Genomic DNA, 17621 nt, shown 5'->3' with positions numbered 1-17621 from the left:
TGTATGTCTTTTTACTTATGATTTAAACAGGGCCGTCGTTTCATTGAACAATCTCTCTTGAGGGAACAATATAATAAATGGTTCCTCATTCGTTTGACAGCTTTAAGTGAATCTGTTAAAATGCATATTGATGTCATTTTGATGGTCATATTTCCCTCAAGTCAGCAAAAATTATTGGATTGAATAGAAATATAAAATACACTTCATCTTTTTTGGGGGTTTGTTTATATTTTTGTTTTGGTTGTTTCTTTCGTTTACATTTTCTCTCTCTGATTTGTGAAAAAGGGAGTCACCTACTGACTGAAGTAAATCAGATGGACTTGTTAGACAATGTTAAGATAGTTAAATGTGGAAAGGTCTGATAAAGACAGAGTTGCATATTTTTCCATTTAGGCACTGTACAAGCATTTAATGTGGTTCAATATAGTTAGACTAAATTTCATTTATTCAGTTCAATTCCATCAACACTAATTCTATTTATTTCAGTTTGACTCAGTTGAATTCAGTTTTACTTGAACTTAATACTTGAACTAAATTTGACATTTTAGGGTAGCTCTTGTATAGGATGAAACCTCCTAAAGCAGCTATTTTTCCACCAATTAAAGACAGACACTATACCACAGTCTAGTCCTAAATGTGAGGTCACATGATAATCATGCATCAGAAAGAAACTTAGCAGAGATTTTTTCCCTTCTTTCAACCTAATGACGTCATGCTTTAAACTCACCCCTATATCAACCCCTCCTGCCCTGTGTCTAACCCTCAAGACCTTTTCATCATTTTCCTCTTTTGGCATCCTTCCTTAGAAAAGATAACTGTCCAGAGGGTCCCATTAAAGACAAGGCACTTCATATTTCTTGTGACAAATAACACACTCAATTATTGTGTTTTTTTTTTTTTTTTCCAGAGGGCTTGCCTTGTATATCTCATCACAGTTGTATGTATAAGAATTGTTTGCTGTTTTCCAAAGCTACTAACTTTGCATGGAAAGCTGCCTGTGCAGATCGCTACATTCATCTTCCATCCATTTGGCCAACATTTATCCTTAAGGCCATTATATACTCATCTTCAATTGATCTTTGGTGGACATTCAAAGTTTATTTGGATTAAAATAATGGATAAAACAAAACTAATGTAACAATTTGAATTCTGCTTTAGCAACAGAAAAAGATTTTTTTTTTAAATATCCAATTGTTTTGTTATTTCTGCTTGGTTTCTCTTTTCTTTTTTTTTTTTTGGCTTGTAGCTTATTTTACTGAGCATACACAAAGCAAAGTCGACAAATCAGAGAACGATTGAACTTGTTTCTCCTATCTATTCGTCTGTCTGTCTGTCTGTCTGTCTTGTGTATGGAGTCCGTTGCTCTCTAATACTGACGCTCGTGCTTTTCTGCACTTTGCAGAAAACAGCCAAGATGGAGGAATTCATGCCGACTTAATATATGACAGACCATATGACTATAGCTCGGCGCCTGAAATCGTGACGATAGACCGTAATGCCAAGTTTGAGTTCTCAACCTTAGAAAGGGGGGTTCTGCAAGGGTATCCATTGAGGGAACAACAGGAAGATAAAATGCAGTATTTGCAGGTATATTTGATTTTCTTCATTTCTTTTTTTCCATCAGTTGAATTAATTTAACTTTATTATTAAATGCATGGTGAAGTGGCCTTGTATGCCTTTGCAGCATTGAATCAGTAAAAGTTGTGTGATGCCATCTATCTGATTTGCAACACTCTTCTTTTTGGCCTTTTATTTATTTATTTTTTTTTTTTCTTAGTATAAATCTTAAAAAAAACTGACTAATGTTTGGTAAATATGACCATCAACAGTCCCATCAACATATTACCTGTGCTTCATTTATCAAGTAGCTTGTCTTAGTCATGAACTTACAAACAACTAAGTGCCTTGGTATTTTATTAGAGAGTAACAATCTAGTAACTGGCTTACCTTCTACGTTTCAGGATTTTCCTCAAGGCTTAAGGGAGGCAATATAAATGTCCGTTCTTGTTCTGCAAAAAAAGAAAAGCATTGTGTCTATTTGATCTAGCTTCCATCTCATTCAGATGGAGAGCTCTGAAAAACTCATTTTCAGCCTGCATCAACAACAAAGCTGGAGCTTGCAGCCTTCCAGGGCAGTTCAACAAATTTAGCATCAAAACTTCCTCTTTGATTATACTACTGACTAATTTCTGAAAATTAAAAAGTTGTGCTCTCTCTGATTTCTTGTTGCTTTGAAGTTTATTAAATAATAGAAGTAAGATTAGTTTGAACTGTCCTTGAAGACTATGTTGAGAATATGTAATGTCAAAATCAGCAAGTCCCAACCATTCAATATTACCTTTAACAAAGCAACTGACTGTGTCATCTTTGTGTTTTAGAGTGAAAAAAGTAAAAAACAAACAAAAAAAAGTAGCATAAGGGCCATTCTATAACTGGAAAGCATTTTTCTTTAAATTGGCCCAGCAATTTCAGGAAAAATATATATTTTAAAATTAACTTTGGTTAATAAGTTAACAAACAGAGATGTATACAGTAGCCATCACTGCATTACACCAACTTGGTCCTCTGTCTGCTGCGTTTGTGTTTGGTCCTCATCAGTAGATGTGTTTTGTTAGACTGTGTTAATCCTTGTTTGTGATTTTAAAAAGTGATTCGTCATTGCTTTAGTTATTGTAAAACTTATTTTTTTGGCTTAGTTAACTTTATTACATTGTTCCTGAAGTAGACCATTTGAATTTGACATTTAGCTACAGACCATACAAACCTAATCTTAATCAAAGGTAGCCTGGACTTCACAACTGCAAGGTCTCTTATTGCAGAATAAAGCCTCTTTGGCTTTATTTGCTCTGTGTTCCTGTCTCCCTGTCTCTCCTGCATCTCCACTCATTCTACAGCTTGTGCTGCCCTCTGCTTTCCAGCTCTCCCACCCTTAGAGTTTAATGCTACTGTATCGTCTGCTGTTTAATTCTCTGCATTTACTGAAAGACACCACAGGGGGGCAGACTGATATCAGTCTTGAGGCTCTTGACGTGATCCTGACAAACCCACTGTCTTTGAGTAGTTGTGAAAACACAATGTGAGTATAACAAGTAGGAAACTATCAACCTTTATAGATAAGATTATACTGATAGAATAACTCTATGCTAAAATCTAACCTCAAATTAGAAGAAACGGCTTGAAGTTGCTACATGTGGGATATAATCTGAGTCAGGCTTCATTAAACAATGTAAGTTGTTTGACTTTTCCTTCACTGACCACATTAAACAACCTGTAAAATTTGACTTATAGACACAATCTAGTTTAATCTAACCTTTACATAAAACTGGCAAATCCTACATGTATTAATCTTTATTGATAATGATACTCTGCATGTTTACCATATTTTGTAAAGCTAGTTGATTGTTTTATGTGTTAAATTAAGGATTTTTAATATGAAGATTTTGTTTTGTGTCTTTTCCCTAGGTGCCCCCTACAAGAAGATACTCCCACGACGAAACAGACATGTGGATCAGCGACCAGATCCCCTCATACCTGCATCGATGGGGCTCCACAGAGGACGTGATAGTGACTGCCCACTACAGCTCCACCTTGCCGCGCCGCGAGAGGCGCAGGAGCAGCCTGGTGTCCTACCACGAGGAGAGCCACTATCATCACCACCCTCACCGCAAGCGGCGGCGATCTGAGGACAGCATGCATTCCCTCAAGCACTTGCCCCGCATCGTGTGCGGTGGGGAGCGCTATGAGGACGAACTTCGGTGCTTCAGCCGAGACGAGGTGATTAACTTTATAGACGAGACTCCTGTGCCAAGCCCCAGGAAGAGCCCACGCCGTACCTCCACCATCTCCCTCATCCCCCTCATCCCCAACGTGTACGAACAGAACGCCGTCATTCTTCCCCACTTTCCACTCACAGACTTTGAGCGAGAGCCACAGGTGCTCAGGAGAACTTCTGAACACAAACGGCTCGGCAGCAGGGGCAGCTCACCAGAGGGTTCCCCGAAACCGGAGAGGTCTCCCGGTAAGACGAGCCATGGGGCTTGTGGCTCAGGGAAAGGCTGCAGTAAAAATCTTCGTGATGGGAGACAACAAGAAGGAGGGGGTTCACCTGGCCATAGGGAGAGGACTGCGGGGCATTCGAGCAGCAGGCCCAGGACAGGTGGAGGAGTCCAACCCAAAGCTGGAGCTGACTGGGTGAAACAGAAGCACCTCAGCAATGCTGAGAATAAAGCCAGCATAAACAGTTTTGTAAGCAAACCCTCAGCATCATCCTCGGGATACATCACATTTCACTCTGATTCTGTTGGCTCCTCCACCTGAAAGCAAACATCTACATTGATATAAATACTAGGATCGAATATTTAATTAAAAAACTTTCTGGTTTAAGAAAAGTTTCATGCTGAAACATATCAGCCTTTTTATTTGTACAAGTATTCAATTTTATTACCTACCAGAGATAAACATTTGCTATCCTAAATGGCCTTAGGAGCTTTGGACCTGTTTTTTTTTTTTTGACTGGGCCTTGTTTTCTTGTGTGGGCCGGTGACAATATAAGTCAACCCAGCTATTTGTCTGTCACAACGCAAAATCTCCACTGAGGAACACTTTTCTGCCAGTACTTACTCAAATAAACTGTTTTTAATCTGTGTGATCATTCCCAAACCTTTGTTTTTGTTGTTTGGTTCTCATAGGAGGGTGAAATATTTCCATGTGCATTGACAAGGATGTTTTAGGGATTCTTTTGTTTTCATTTATACCTTGAGCTTGAGCTTTATTTGGCCTGTAACAACCCTTGTGTTTTTGTTGTGTGGTATGGACACACACTTTCTTAAATACAACATATTTTATTTTAGCTTTGCTTGATTGCTGAAATATTTATTTTTATTGTTTGTTTTGTTTTTTTGTTATCATAACATGAAACTTTTTAGCAAACATTTTTCCCATAAAATGGAAAATGTGTTTATTTTTTCTCCCACACTATTGATTGCCCAGTAATGGTTTCTCTCAACTACTAAGAAAATAAAGACCCTTCCTTTATATAAAAAAAATATTTTTAAAAATAGAATCCAGATGTATATATGAAAGAATTGGACATTTATGTTTTTAGAAATTTCTGTTTACGTATCACATTTACTCTCTAAGGCTGATCTTACTTGACTTTGATGATAATGAGGCACAAATGTAGCTCATTACATAACAAACAGCTTTTAAGACTAATATGCAAATTGTGTTTTTTACTCCCCCTGTTGGTCCTCAAAACCCTTAACCTCACACTTGCTGTGATTCAGATGTACATTGAAATTAGTAAACGCTTTAAAATTAACAAACTAAAACACACTAATTGGAAAGCGATAATTTGAACTAAACTTTACACCATTAAAAAATACATTAGAATATCAATAGACCTAGTCTGGAGGGTTTTCTCCATCCAATGTGCTGTTTGATGAATTTATCTGTTTGAACTTCACAACAAAACAGTGAACATTAAAGTGGAGTATAACCCTACCGTGTGCCTTATAAATGTTGACATCATCCTGAAGATTTCTCCCATTTGATCTTGTTTTAACCACACAACTCAGTCTATTATATTGTTTTATATTAGAGCAATTCAAAGGTCATACTTAGTAAGTGGAAAGGAAATAAAATTTATATTTGTATATTTCATGCCCCTGACTCCATATTATGTAGAAGTGGCATTTGTATTTTTTGACAGCTTATATAAAAATAAATCTTCTCCCACTCTTTGATTAAGCTAAGTTAAATTGGACAGGTAAGCATAAATTAAGTGTCTTTCCAAATCTTTGTTGGATTGAATGCTTTGTTGCTCTGACTATATGTTTAAGGTCACTAAGCTTCTTGAAGATGTGCATCCCACCCCACTCCAAAGTATTTCTCAGTCTCTTAAGATCTTATTCCAGGCTGCCCTTGATTTGGCACCATTGAGGTTTCCATCTATTCAGACCAGTTTCTCTGGCTTTGAGCTAGAACATTCCCACTGCAGATGCTGCCAACATACTGTTTTACTGTGGTGGTGTGTTCAGGGTTATGGGCTGTGTTAGTTTTCTAACAACAACAAACAAACTAATTTGATCCCATCTAACCAGAGCACCTTCTTCTGTGTGTTTTCTACATCCAGAAAAAAAGACCTATTTTTACCTTTTTTTTTTAAACAGTTGTGTTGTTCTTGTCACTCTGCTATCTTTTTCTATTGGCAGTTGGTCAGACAAGATTTTTTTTCCTATGGAATCAGAGTAAAACCAACTGGAAAACGGCTGATATTTAGCTGCTTTTCATTACACAACATATTGAAAAAGAAAAAAAGCAAATCTATCTCCTTCCACTTAACATTTATGCCCTTCTTTGTGTTGTTCTGGCTCACAAACTTACCTAAATAACAAACAAACACACACATCTGTGGTTCTAACACATCAAAGGATGAAATAGGAGAAATTATTTTACAAGGCAATTTAAGGCCTACATTTAATTTATTCTAAATTCAAATTTTTATTGTGGTTTACTTTTGCTGAATTGCAAAAATATTTAAAGACGTTTTATCACATTAGCACCCTCACTGAAAACTGACCATGTGCAGCTTCCCAGTTAAATCCACAAGCAGAATGTAAGTCCTTTCCAAAGTTATAATTATAGGAATAATTATGAAGGATACTGACAGTAAATAAAGGACGCAGTTGGGAGCATTGAGTGCTTGTGGATAGTATTTGTGAATGTGAATGTATTTTCACTAATAAATTTCAGCTTTTTTAAAAGGCATGAGAAAAAACTGAAATGGTTCCCCGTCACTCCTTTATTTGTTAAGAAATAGTTTTTCCCCATCTACGTTCAAAAGTAAAAAGGTAGCATTTACTGGGCATTTATGCTTTGAGTCATAGAGCCTTCTTTTAGCTGTTTCATTAAAATTTTATGTGTTCCTGGTTTTCCTAAAAATTTCAGAATATTTGGTTAAAATGTTTTGCTTAAATTTGTTATGTTTTTTTAAAGCAAATCACCTCGCACAAATGTTGCTATGCTATAGCTATATATATTTTTTATTTTGTTGTATTTGAAATATTTTTGTGACATATTCAAAAGTTCATTACTCAAATATGAATGACGTTAAATGTTAAATGAGTTTTTCTGTTAAGCTAAAGACTTTGTTAACATGATATGATTAAACTCACGTAAAAAGAAGAAAATGTGTTCAAAATCTTTCTGGTGTTTTTTTCATTTAGTATAGTTGGAAAATGTAAGTCTAATGAGTTAGGTATAGGAAATGTTTACCCAAGCCTGGAAATAATATTGCTATATCTGCTCTTTCAGTGAAAAAAAGCTAATCTGGTCAGGAAGCAGGCTGAAATACTCCCATATACATGAAAACAATCTTTTCATACAGTAAAGAGAGAACTGTAAAACCATAAGAATGTTTACAGTTTGGAAGGAGGTCTTTACTTTATACTTTTCTCTTTTCAACATTAAACTATCTCCTTATGTTGCATGAAAGCTTTTTTCTCATTTTAATTTGACCCAAGAATATCTGTGGATTGGTGGTTAAGTCTATAATTTTCCACAGCTCCGCAACAAGCCCAAATTATGCTATATCCAACACCATCCTCGGTAGTTTGTACGAGAGATTTGTTTTTCATAAACAGTTTGTATTTTATGAAATGTTATGCTGTGAACTACCCAGTCTAAAGGGGCATTTTCCCAAATGTTTTTGGTTGATTAAAATTTACCTTTCTAAACCGATGACATTTCGACGTGTTTCTGAAAGGGGCAGTATCAATGGTTGTCTTTGTTAAAGTTTCCAACCCTGAAAATGATGTTGGAGTGGAGATAGATGAAGTTGGTCAGTCCATAGACTGCTGGTTGTTGAGATGGTGTGCTTGAGCTGTATGGAGAGATCCAGTGGACTGTGTGCTTCATTCAGGGACCAGGAAGGAGGAAGCCCAGCCTGGATAACATAGATTGAATTAATCTGTCCTTCATGAGTACGCCATTTTGAGCCTGGCCAAACCAGGCTCAAAATGGCAGTATTCTAAGGGACCAGTTGTGAGGAGACAAGGAACGCAGTAAGAGTCCGGGAGGAATGACACTCTTATGAAGCTTTAGCTACGATGGTGGAGGAGGGGCTGGAGGTGGGTTGAATCGGGGTCATCTGAATCGAAGTCAGACATAGCACAACCACTGTCTGCACTTTGGGTAGCAGACTAAGTTGTGGATTTGGAGACGTTTTTAAGATGAACTCTGGATGCTGATTGGGCTTTTGTAAAGGTGTGGTTCAAAGCTGATTTGCCTGTGATGGAGGCGGGTGAGGGTAAGTAATCAGTTGAACTTTTGCCTAGGCTTCATTTAGCATTGTTGTTATAGAGGACCATATTTATTTCATGCATGAATATTGGTGATCATACTCAGGAATGTTTCCTTGTTTATTCTCAAAAATCTTTATCGATTTAAAATAAGGGAATTTTTCACAAACAGGTACAAGTGGTGAAAAGCTCAGCTCTCCTTATACTCTCTGCAGTCCTGATTGTTGCATTCTGGACCTATGCACTTTGTAAAAAGGATAAACCACAAATGAATTAGATGAATGTGGAAAAAGCAGATTGAATAATGATAGTGTAGAAGAAGAGCAGCAGTTTAACTAGGGGGTGGACTTCTTTAGTTACAGCAGGAAGGACCATCTTTGGCAGTCCTTTTCCCAAACAGGTGTGTGTGAGGACAATTTCAGGTGTAGGAGAAACGTTGGTCATAAGGAACCAGACCCGATCCACAGTAGACAGTATTGTTAAGGATGATGAAGGGATATTTTCTCCAAATGTCCATCATCGTCTCCATATTCTTGAGCAGGTAAAACTTCAGGTGGTTGTGCTTAAATTTGTGGAACTGGTTTTCCAGCAGATTCCGCGTTGTTCTGAATCAAAGCAATGACAGTGGTTTCATCTACAAAACTCAGGAATTTCAAAGACAAGTCAGTGGGGTTCAGCATAGAAAAGTTAATAGGGCGAGACCACTGTTGTAAGAAGCATGGTGCTATTTGTTCTTCTAGTACAAGAGAAGATGCTCCCCAGCTTCATCCGCTGCTCACATCCACAAAGAAGATCCTGCTCTACATCCCTTGATGGATAATGTGATTGGGGATTGGAAGCAATCAGCAGTTAACTCAACTGCAGGCCTATTTGCCCAGTAAGAAACTGCATAGGGTTCCATGGGGGAACGATGACCTTATGATGCTTCAACAACAATAGTTAACAAAGACGATAGAGTAACAGGTCAGTAGTCTGTTATGGTTCCTATTTGTTGTTACTCTGAGTTTTCTGTTATCAGTTGTTTTGTTATTTTCCATTATCTTCAAGCATTCTTTAGTTACTCTCTGTTGCCCCCTTGTGATTGTTTTCTTTTCCCTTGGATTCCCTCTTGCCAGTTCCACCCACACCTGCTCCCCATTCAGCTCGTTAGTCCTTCCTTTGTTTGGTTGTCCTTAAATACTCCACCTCTGCAGTCACTCAGTGCTGGTTCCTCCTTGTTGCTGTATAATCTACTCTGCTCGTCTCTCCTCGGTTCCTCAGATTCGTTTTTCGCCAGATGTCTCCATGATTTTGGTTTGTTTTATATTTTAAGTTGGATTTCTGGATTTCTGCCTCTGCTACCGATTGTCTGCTATTAAACCTCTCAGAACTCATCTCTGCTTCCCTTGTCTCTGCATCTGGGTCCTCAAGCAACCTCACCACCCATTGTTGACATAGTCAATTTATTGTTGTGACTGTGCATTTCTTTGGACACCTGTAGAAGGCTTGGAGCAGGAGTGATCCTCACACAGCACCCTTAAATTTGCAGAAGATCTCTTTGAGCTTTGTTCTGCATAAAACGTAAATAAATCAACCACCTTCATAGATCCTTACTTAGGTTCTGTGCCTCTTCATTCCTCATCCAGACAATGGAAAAAAATATCTAGATCAGTCCTTAAAACTTAAACTCTCCTTAACCCACCAAGGGCGGTCTCCCTTTTTTCCTCCAAGCTCACGTTCTCTGCCAGAAGCATGGGAGCTTGAGGGTTAGTTGCTGTCCCTAGAACTGCACTTTTCTAGACTGAGATGTCTGATGTATTTCCAGGTATCTGCTGTAATCACTCTTCAAGTTTGGGGGTCACTGCCCTGGGTTCCCCAATGACCATGGGCACCACTGATACCTTGACCTTCCAGGTTATCTCCAGCTCTTCTCTGAGCCCCTGGTATTTCCTGATGTTGCAGTCACTTGGTATTGCTAGGTCATCCACAGTAGCTTTCCTCTGCTTTTTGTCCAGTTTGTCCAGTTGGTTTACCATTCGGTACGTCTGCTGTATCTGGAAGTCCCACAGGGTCATTCTCTACCATCTTTGGGGGTGTTTCCCACTTTGACCTTGGGGTTTCTGGCCCATACTCTGCACAGATGTTCCCGTACACTATTCCAGCCACTTGGTTATGGCACTCCATGTAAGCTTTCCCTGTTATGTGCTGGACTGTTTCAGGGGCCTCTTTGCATCTATCTATCTATCTATCTATCTATCTATCTATCTATCTATCTATCTATCTATCTATCTATCTATCTATCTATCTATCTATCTATCTATCTATCTATCTATCTATCTATCTATCTATCTATCTATCTATCTATCTATCTATCTATCTATCTATCTATCTATCTATCTATCTATCTATCTATCTATCTATCTATCTATCTATCTATCTATCTATCTATCTATCTATCTATCTATCTATCTGTCTATCTATCTATCTATCTATCTGTCTATCTATCTGTCTATCTATCTGTCTATCTATCTATCTGTCTGTCTGTCTGTCTGTGTGGGGAGTGTGTAAACAAATAAGAAATTCTATAGCATTAACAGACATGGACTTATAATTCAGTCATCATGTAATTTCTTGAATATGTAATATGAAATTACCATAACAATGTAATTATTGCATGTATATTACAAGTAACTCAACAATTTTGCACCTCTCAGATCATCAGATAGTGTGTGGGTTGGGGTGTTTGTAGTATTCTTAATATCTAAGAACAGTATTATTATGCTCCATTGACACACTAATTTAGTTGTGATGGATATGTTATAATACATGATTTATAGACTTCATACTGAATATGCAAATTACTGCAATCGACTGGTGCTATGAAGTGGCAAGTGTTTGTCAAAGGGGATCATTTATCTTTATTTTAAAAGAAAATTATAGTTGTTTGATGCTGTAGCGCACGTATTGGTAACATTCCGACCTTCTAACTAGGGAGTACCAATATGGCGGCTGGTGACTTCATAGCAACGTGTACTACCAACAAACAAGTGGTTAGCCATTGAATAAGTACAGATCAGTGGTTCCACCTACTGTCAGAATCAAATAACACTGAGAAAATTCCACAACTTTTAATTATGTCCTGATTTCTTGAATGGAGTTTGTATTCCGATCCTGGCAGAGCGTTGTTATGACTTTGACATGTTCACCATTTTCAATCAAAGCCTTTTATTACCTTTTTTTGCAATAGAAACCCTTTTTGGATGACCACGAATCTTTAGAGCCTTTTCTTCCTCTAAGGGGTGTCAGTGTGTGTCTGCTGGGTAACAGTGCCCAATCACATTACAATGGGTACACATAACAGATAATGTTGCTGGTTTTATGGGCTTTGTGAAGAGATCAATATCAGTGAGTATGGACAGATCCGTTTCCCAGAAACTACCTTTTGTTCTCATCTGCTGATTGTCCTGGACAACCTTCAACCGAAGGTCATCATTACTCTGGTCTAATGGGGTTATCCAGACTTTTAAGGTGGGATATAAACTCTATGCTGTTATTACCAAACCACACTGTGCCTTTGCTGAATCTGGCTTCAAAAACCTCGTTTATTCTCAACATGAGTCGCACAACTGAGCGTCTGGAGCGCACTTCATCCACGTCTGACCCGTTAATCTCGCCTGACTGGACTCAGTCTCATGCTAATAAAGATCCATTTTCTTTTTTCTGCCTCCCTTCGGTTCTCATGTGCGTCCCTATTCTCGCAGAGCAAACTTGGAGACTGAAACAATGTGTGGACGAGTTCATAGAAGTCCAAAAAGAAGCTGAAGTGCATTCAGTTGGCTTGTCACGTGACATTTTCCTTTGTGTATTAAACAAACTTCCCTTGTGCCATTTGCCTCAGATGTCTTACTGGCAGATGAGCTTTGACTTTGATGATACAAGCTCTCCAGTCAGGGCTTTAGGAGCTGACTCTAGTCTAAACACGAGAAAAATTTTACTAGAAAGGAAGTAACGAATATCTTTTTTTTTTTTCAAATAACAAATGAATCAACATATTCCCTTGTCTTAGGAATAACCTTGTTGTGAAAAGCAGACGCGCCCTTTCAGTTTTTTAGAAGGATGGGCGTTTCTGCGATTCTCCTCGCTGCAAGGTGCCTTCCTTCCCAGGATAGAGACGCTTTATGACAGTCCTGCAAACTAAAGGGTGCTTTATTTGAGCTGCATGATAACTGCTGTCTTTCAGGGACCTGCAGACCACAGCCAGCGCCACAGCTTTATGTTTAAAACTAGTGGATTTTATATTTTTGTGCAGGGTAATTGTGATTTAAATTTGCACCTGATATTTACAGCGATAAAAAAAATCAATTGTGTTGACTATGTAAATATCACATTCTTTTTTTTTTTTTTTTTTTAGCGCCACGAAGGACCTGCAAAAATACAACTGCATGAAAACTGCAGTTTAAGAGAATGCCATATTAGCTTACTTTATGAGTGATTGTACTAGTACTACTATGATACTCTTCCTAAATCTTGAGTCAAATAGTGCAATGGGAGGGATGCATTACTGCCTTTCTGCGGACATTAATGAAGACTCCCCGCGTGAAATTTGCAGCCCATAGCAGAAAATTGCCGATCTGTCCAACAAGTGTCCGATTTCCCCGCTTCTGTTTCGGTACTTATCCGTGAAAGTGGGGAAGAATAAAAGATTGGATGCATGCATTGCTTTTTAAATTTTTCGTTTAGAGGGAAAAAAAGCTGCATGCGAAAAAAAAGAGAGCTCCATGAACAACTAGAAAAAAAAAAAACTAAAAAAACAATTAGCTTTCATTGTTTTACACCTCTTTGTAATTAACATGTTTATTGCTTCCCTTCATTTGTTTAACATTTTTGTTATCTTTATTTTATATTCTTTAGTTTTGCATTTAAAAACAACACAGAACGTAGGCTGTTTAACTAAATGTTTTGTAACAGAGAAAATTTTATCTTTCAAAGTAACTCTCTTTCGTACCACAAGAGCATATGTGGGGTGGATGTGCGGAATGTTGTTAAAACAAAATATAAATAAATTTTCAAAGCATACATATTCATTTTGTGGGAGAGGAGGCAACTGTAAAAAGCAAAAATTAATCCACCAGGTATCTATTTTCATATTTATTTTTTATGTATATGGACGCGTTTTTTGCATTTGATACATTTGTACATAAGAAGAGATTGTTCACGTGGTGACGCAATATTAACTAATGGTGTTGATGTGTTAATGGTTTATCTAAGCAAAATATAATCCCACCTACAGTATATAGGTTGTTTATATCAAGATAAAAAAATATATATGAAAAGCCCTCTGAGAACGTCTTTCAGTGAGAACTGGGAAGTGCTAAAATCAAATGTGCTAACAGCTAACGTTTAATAATGTCAGTATAGCTGATCTAGTCTGAAAAAAGGTTGTCATTCACAAATTAAATTATTTTTTTTATTTAGGTCATACCCGATTAGCAAAAACGATCTTAATAGAATAAACTGAGCTTAATAGATAATTAAATTGCACATTTTGATACCTTAGTTTAAACTTTATATTTATGGGTTAAGTTGTGACATCTGTTTAGAAAATACACTTTCAAGAAACCCTGTTTTCTTTGGAAGTTTTTCTATTTTATTTTATTTTTCTTCATTAGGTTATTGGTTCCTTTGGTTCAAAAACCACGTGGACGAATACAAGGCGCTTTGTCCCTTTCCAAAGTTTGAAAAAGCCTTTTCTACTTTGTATCAGTTTTAAGACTTCACTCATTGTTAGGAGTTATTGTTGTACATCTCTGAGAGAAATGCAACACTTTAAAAGTGGCACCAGGAGGAATTCTGCTAATTGGCATTTCAACATATTTTTGTTGTGTACGTTTTATCTAGTGATGAAGACAAACACAATCCAGAAATACAAGGACGTCATATTCTGATTACTAAATGGGATCAAATCAAGACCTAATATTTGAATGGTCACAGAAAAAGCTTAAACAAATCAGATATTCACAGATTCACAGTTTTATTATACAAATTAATCACTATTTTACAATTTTTATCAACAAAATGATACATACATTGTTTTAAAATGAATTTAAAAAAGGTATAGTGCAATTATTATAAACATCCAGGTTCCTATCAGTTTACCAAGGCCGCCACACATTGAGCTCTTTGTTCTCAGCTTCTTGCCCAAGGCTGACGAACTCTGGGATCTTGTGACTGACGCTCTTGAGCTCTATGCTTCTGGCGGGAATTTTCTCCCCCAAAACATCATTCGGTTTGGACTCAAATAACTGATACGTGTCTACACTGGGTGAAGAAGAAACTGTGTGAGCCGTTTGAGGTTTCGTAAGTGTAGGTTGAACCGGTTTGCTTTCTTCATGTCCATTTAAACACTGCAGTCGTGGGTTCCGCGCTTCCTCCAGGGCGTCGGGGTGGCCTGGGTCGCTGTCCGTGGTGCTGGAGGCTTCACCTCTACGTTGAAAGCGGTACAGTTTGCTGGAGAGCTGCGTCCAGGGCCCACTTCCGTTCAGCTGATCTGACAACAGCAGGTACTCATTTGCGTTTACAAGACAGCTACGGAAGCCCAGTTGGTAATCACGACACTCAGAAGCACCGACGGAAGCTGCAACCGTGAAAAAAAAAAATCGTTTCATTGAACTTTATAGACTGTAATAGAATGTTTTTCAAGGGCTTTATATTTAAAATAAGCTCGTAACTCACTGTTCTGTATATTTTGGAGGTTCCTCAGATGTGTCACTGTGAGCTCCAGGATGTCGGCTTTCTCCAGCTTGCGCTTTCGAATCTAAATTAACATTTTAAATACTTTAATATATTTGGATCACCAGCCAAAATTTCGATTTCTATTGACTGTATATGTGTTGCTCATACTCACACTGCTGCTGTAGTAGCTCTCCAGAAGCGATTTCAATTCGTCCAGACACTGGTTTATTCGCGCTCTTCGCTTTTTCTCCATGAGTGGTTTTGAAACCTGTAAAAAGTCAGACTTAGGTTAACTTTTATAGTTTGCCTTTAAGTTTCAGTCGTTGAATTTAGTTATGCTCGTACCTTGGTTCCATGTTTTGCCTTTTCCCCACAGTCTGATGTTGCCACCATCCTTTTAATCCTGATGTCGCTTAAAAGTCCGCTTGAAGTTGATCTTTGTCTCCCTGTCCGATATCCCGAGTGGAGGACCAGGAGCAGAGTTATATAGTAGCACCCACTTAACATGTCAATAAAAAAAGAATCCCGCCTGTCTTCCTCGCTCAAATGAGCATCAATGGCGTCATTCACCAGGCTTAGCCAATCACCAATGCAGAGAAGCACCAGAAAAGCAAATATTAAAAACAGCTTTACAAGCAAAAACACCTTGCAAAAATAACAGTGTAATTTTAGCTTTGTTGCTTTTTCTCGTCCTATATCCAGATTGTATTTAATGTGCTAGACAAAATAAATTATTATGAAGTGTAAGCTAAATGATAAAGTTACAAAGTATTTAATTTATTTATTTGTTTATTCATTTTTGATACATTTAAAGGTGGATTCGACTTGTTACAGCTGCAAGTCTGTAGGCCACTTCTTGTGTAACATTTAGTATTAAAGTCTGAAATTTTGTTGACTTTTCCTATAACTGAAGATCAGCTGAATTGGATAAATAGTGTCTGTAAACAAAAATTCTCATATTTTGGAGGAAACTCCAAAGAATGTGTTTTTGTCTGATCTAGACATTTCATTGGAACATACACTGGACATTTTATGGTTTTTGTTCCAATGAAATCTAATGCTCCAGCTTTTTGTGCAAGCAAAAGGTTGTGCAAGTTTTGGCATCTTCTGTCAGACTTTCTTTCCACCCCCCTTAATTGTGTCTAAAAATTATTTCTATCTTCTTACCAGGCTGTTATAAAGCCCGGCTTTCGAGCGACTATTTACACGAATCCCATTCCCTATTGAATAGCTGTCTCATTTTGTAACTTGGTCTGATACCATTTCTTTACCAATATTCTTTGTCTGAAGCCTCATAAAGGTGCACAGAGTTAGAGTATTAGAGTATTAGAGTAAACATGGGTGAAAATCGTTTATACTGTATCTACCACTTGTCTATGCGTTAGGGCTACTGTTGCTCTATCAAAAGCAAAATGTGAAAACATAAATGCAAAGTTCAGTATAGTTCATTGAATAACGTTCGGTTAAGATAAAATGTGCAAAGTTTAAAAGAAAAAAAGTTTACTCGCGAATTATAAACAATTTTATAAGCATTTTCTACATTCATGTCAAAATGTGTGTTACTTTGATGAAGGTTATTACAAATAAACCTAATAGTCTACTTACTGTATGCTAGTGAGCACGCGTCAGAAAACCAACGTGTGGGGGCGCGGAAAAACTCCAGAGGAGCATAAAAATGATAAAGATAACCATAATGGTTACTCTTGCTGTGCAGAGAGAGAAGTGTTGACTCTTGTATTCAATCCTTTATCTGTGAGTTTCACGCCACCTGGTTCAAGGCAGCACCGTGATAATTCTCCATCATGCCCCCACAAAATGCTGATTTTCTGGTGCCCAAAGTAGTAAAAACATTTGCATATGAGAATCCTGATATCAGACATACTTCTCTATTATATATATACAATGAACGCATCATAAAAAAACAAAAAGAAAACAGATAAAACAAACACTTTCTAACAGTATAAAAGGGAAACCTGAGGCTAAAGTATGTTGGGGATGCTTTAAGACTTTTCTAATTCCTTAGCTTTTGTGCGTCAGCAGTTTTTGTCTTCATGCCATGCAGGCTCAGTGAGGCACCGAGGAGAATCGCGGGCCGCCCCTTGTCCTCAAACCCTCGCCTCCCAATTTTCCACACTTCTGCATGAAAAGGGTTAAGTCTTGGGAAAGTCATGCCACCTTTAACAATGCTGACTCGAGGCGGCCCAGTGCGCATCCTGCATGCTCACACACAGCGTGAAAGTACTTAAATGTGACAGAGATCTGTATATATTTTCTCCTCTCCAATGCTAGGCAGAGTGGCATGTCCACGTTCTTAGAGGGATACAAAAAAGTATGGAGGTTTTACTGATCATATAAATAACCAAAGAAAGTTGAATAAAGTCACACCCAATGCATATATAGCAAATTCAAATTAAATTTTAGAGGTAAACATTTCCTAAAAACTCATGGTTTGAAAATGTATTCCCTTGGATACATTATTAAAGTTGGAATCCAACTTTAAGTTTCAGGGAACAAAATGTTTACATCTCACCCAATTAGAGAAGATTTAGCTATAATCGTGGGCTTTGCAGCCTATTGGGACTACATCCATGCAGGAAAAATCCCTCAGCT

The 17621-nt window shown here is 37.6% G+C and overlaps 2 protein-coding genes across 5 annotated transcripts in view; one reads left to right on the top strand and one right to left on the bottom strand.

Annotated features, from left to right (window-relative positions):
* The window catches only part of LOC119795543 (probable G-protein coupled receptor 153), a 29975-nt gene extending 22241 nt beyond the window's left edge, over positions 1–7734 (top strand). Inside the window, exons 4-7 of one of the 4 annotated variants that reach the window (XM_038303601.1) lie at positions 908–937; positions 2986–3076; positions 3169–3226; positions 3463–7734. In XM_038303601.1, the coding sequence (XP_038159529.1) occupies positions 908–937; positions 2986–3076; positions 3169–3226; positions 3463–4317 (1034 nt within the window). In that variant the 3' untranslated portion in view covers positions 4318–7734. Of the gene's footprint in view, positions 1–907; positions 938–1402; positions 1588–2985; positions 3077–3165; positions 3227–3462 lie in introns of all 4 variants that reach the window. The other 3 variants (XM_038303600.1, XM_038303602.1, XM_038303599.1) reach the window with 3 other exon arrangements.
* Positions 7735–14292: 6558 nt separating this feature from the next.
* her3 (hairy-related 3) lies at positions 14293–15519 on the bottom strand. The gene is made up of 4 exons (XM_038303598.1): positions 15357–15519; positions 15184–15279; positions 15012–15093; positions 14293–14913 (listed from the first exon to the last, which is right to left on the bottom strand). Exons 1-4 carry the CDS (start codon positions 15516–15518, stop codon positions 14432–14434), a joined length of 822 nt encoding a protein of 273 aa, XP_038159526.1. The 5' UTR covers position 15519; the 3' UTR covers positions 14293–14431.
* Between the last annotated feature and the right edge of the window lie 2102 nt (positions 15520–17621).

The sequence above is a fragment of the Cyprinodon tularosa genome, unplaced genomic scaffold, assembly GCF_016077235.1.
Source record: "Cyprinodon tularosa strain WSP-4 unplaced genomic scaffold, ASM1607723v1 ctg513, whole genome shotgun sequence".
Lineage (NCBI taxonomy): Eukaryota > Metazoa > Chordata > Actinopteri > Cyprinodontiformes > Cyprinodontidae > Cyprinodon > Cyprinodon tularosa.
This window is presented reverse-complemented; position numbering and strand designations above follow the sequence as displayed.

Coding starts and splice junctions, on each gene's coding strand:
- her3 (XM_038303598.1), bottom strand. CDS start 15,518: ATGTTAAGTGGGTGCTACTATATAACTCTGCTCCTGGTCCTCCACTCG. Junction 15,280..15,356: donor AGGCAAAACATGGAACCAAG/GTACGAGCATAA, acceptor GACTTTTTACAG/GTTTCAAAACCACTCATGGA. Junction 14,914..15,011: donor CCTCCAAAATATACAGAACA/GTGAGTTACGAG, acceptor TCACGGTTGCAG/CTTCCGTCGGTGCTTCTGAG.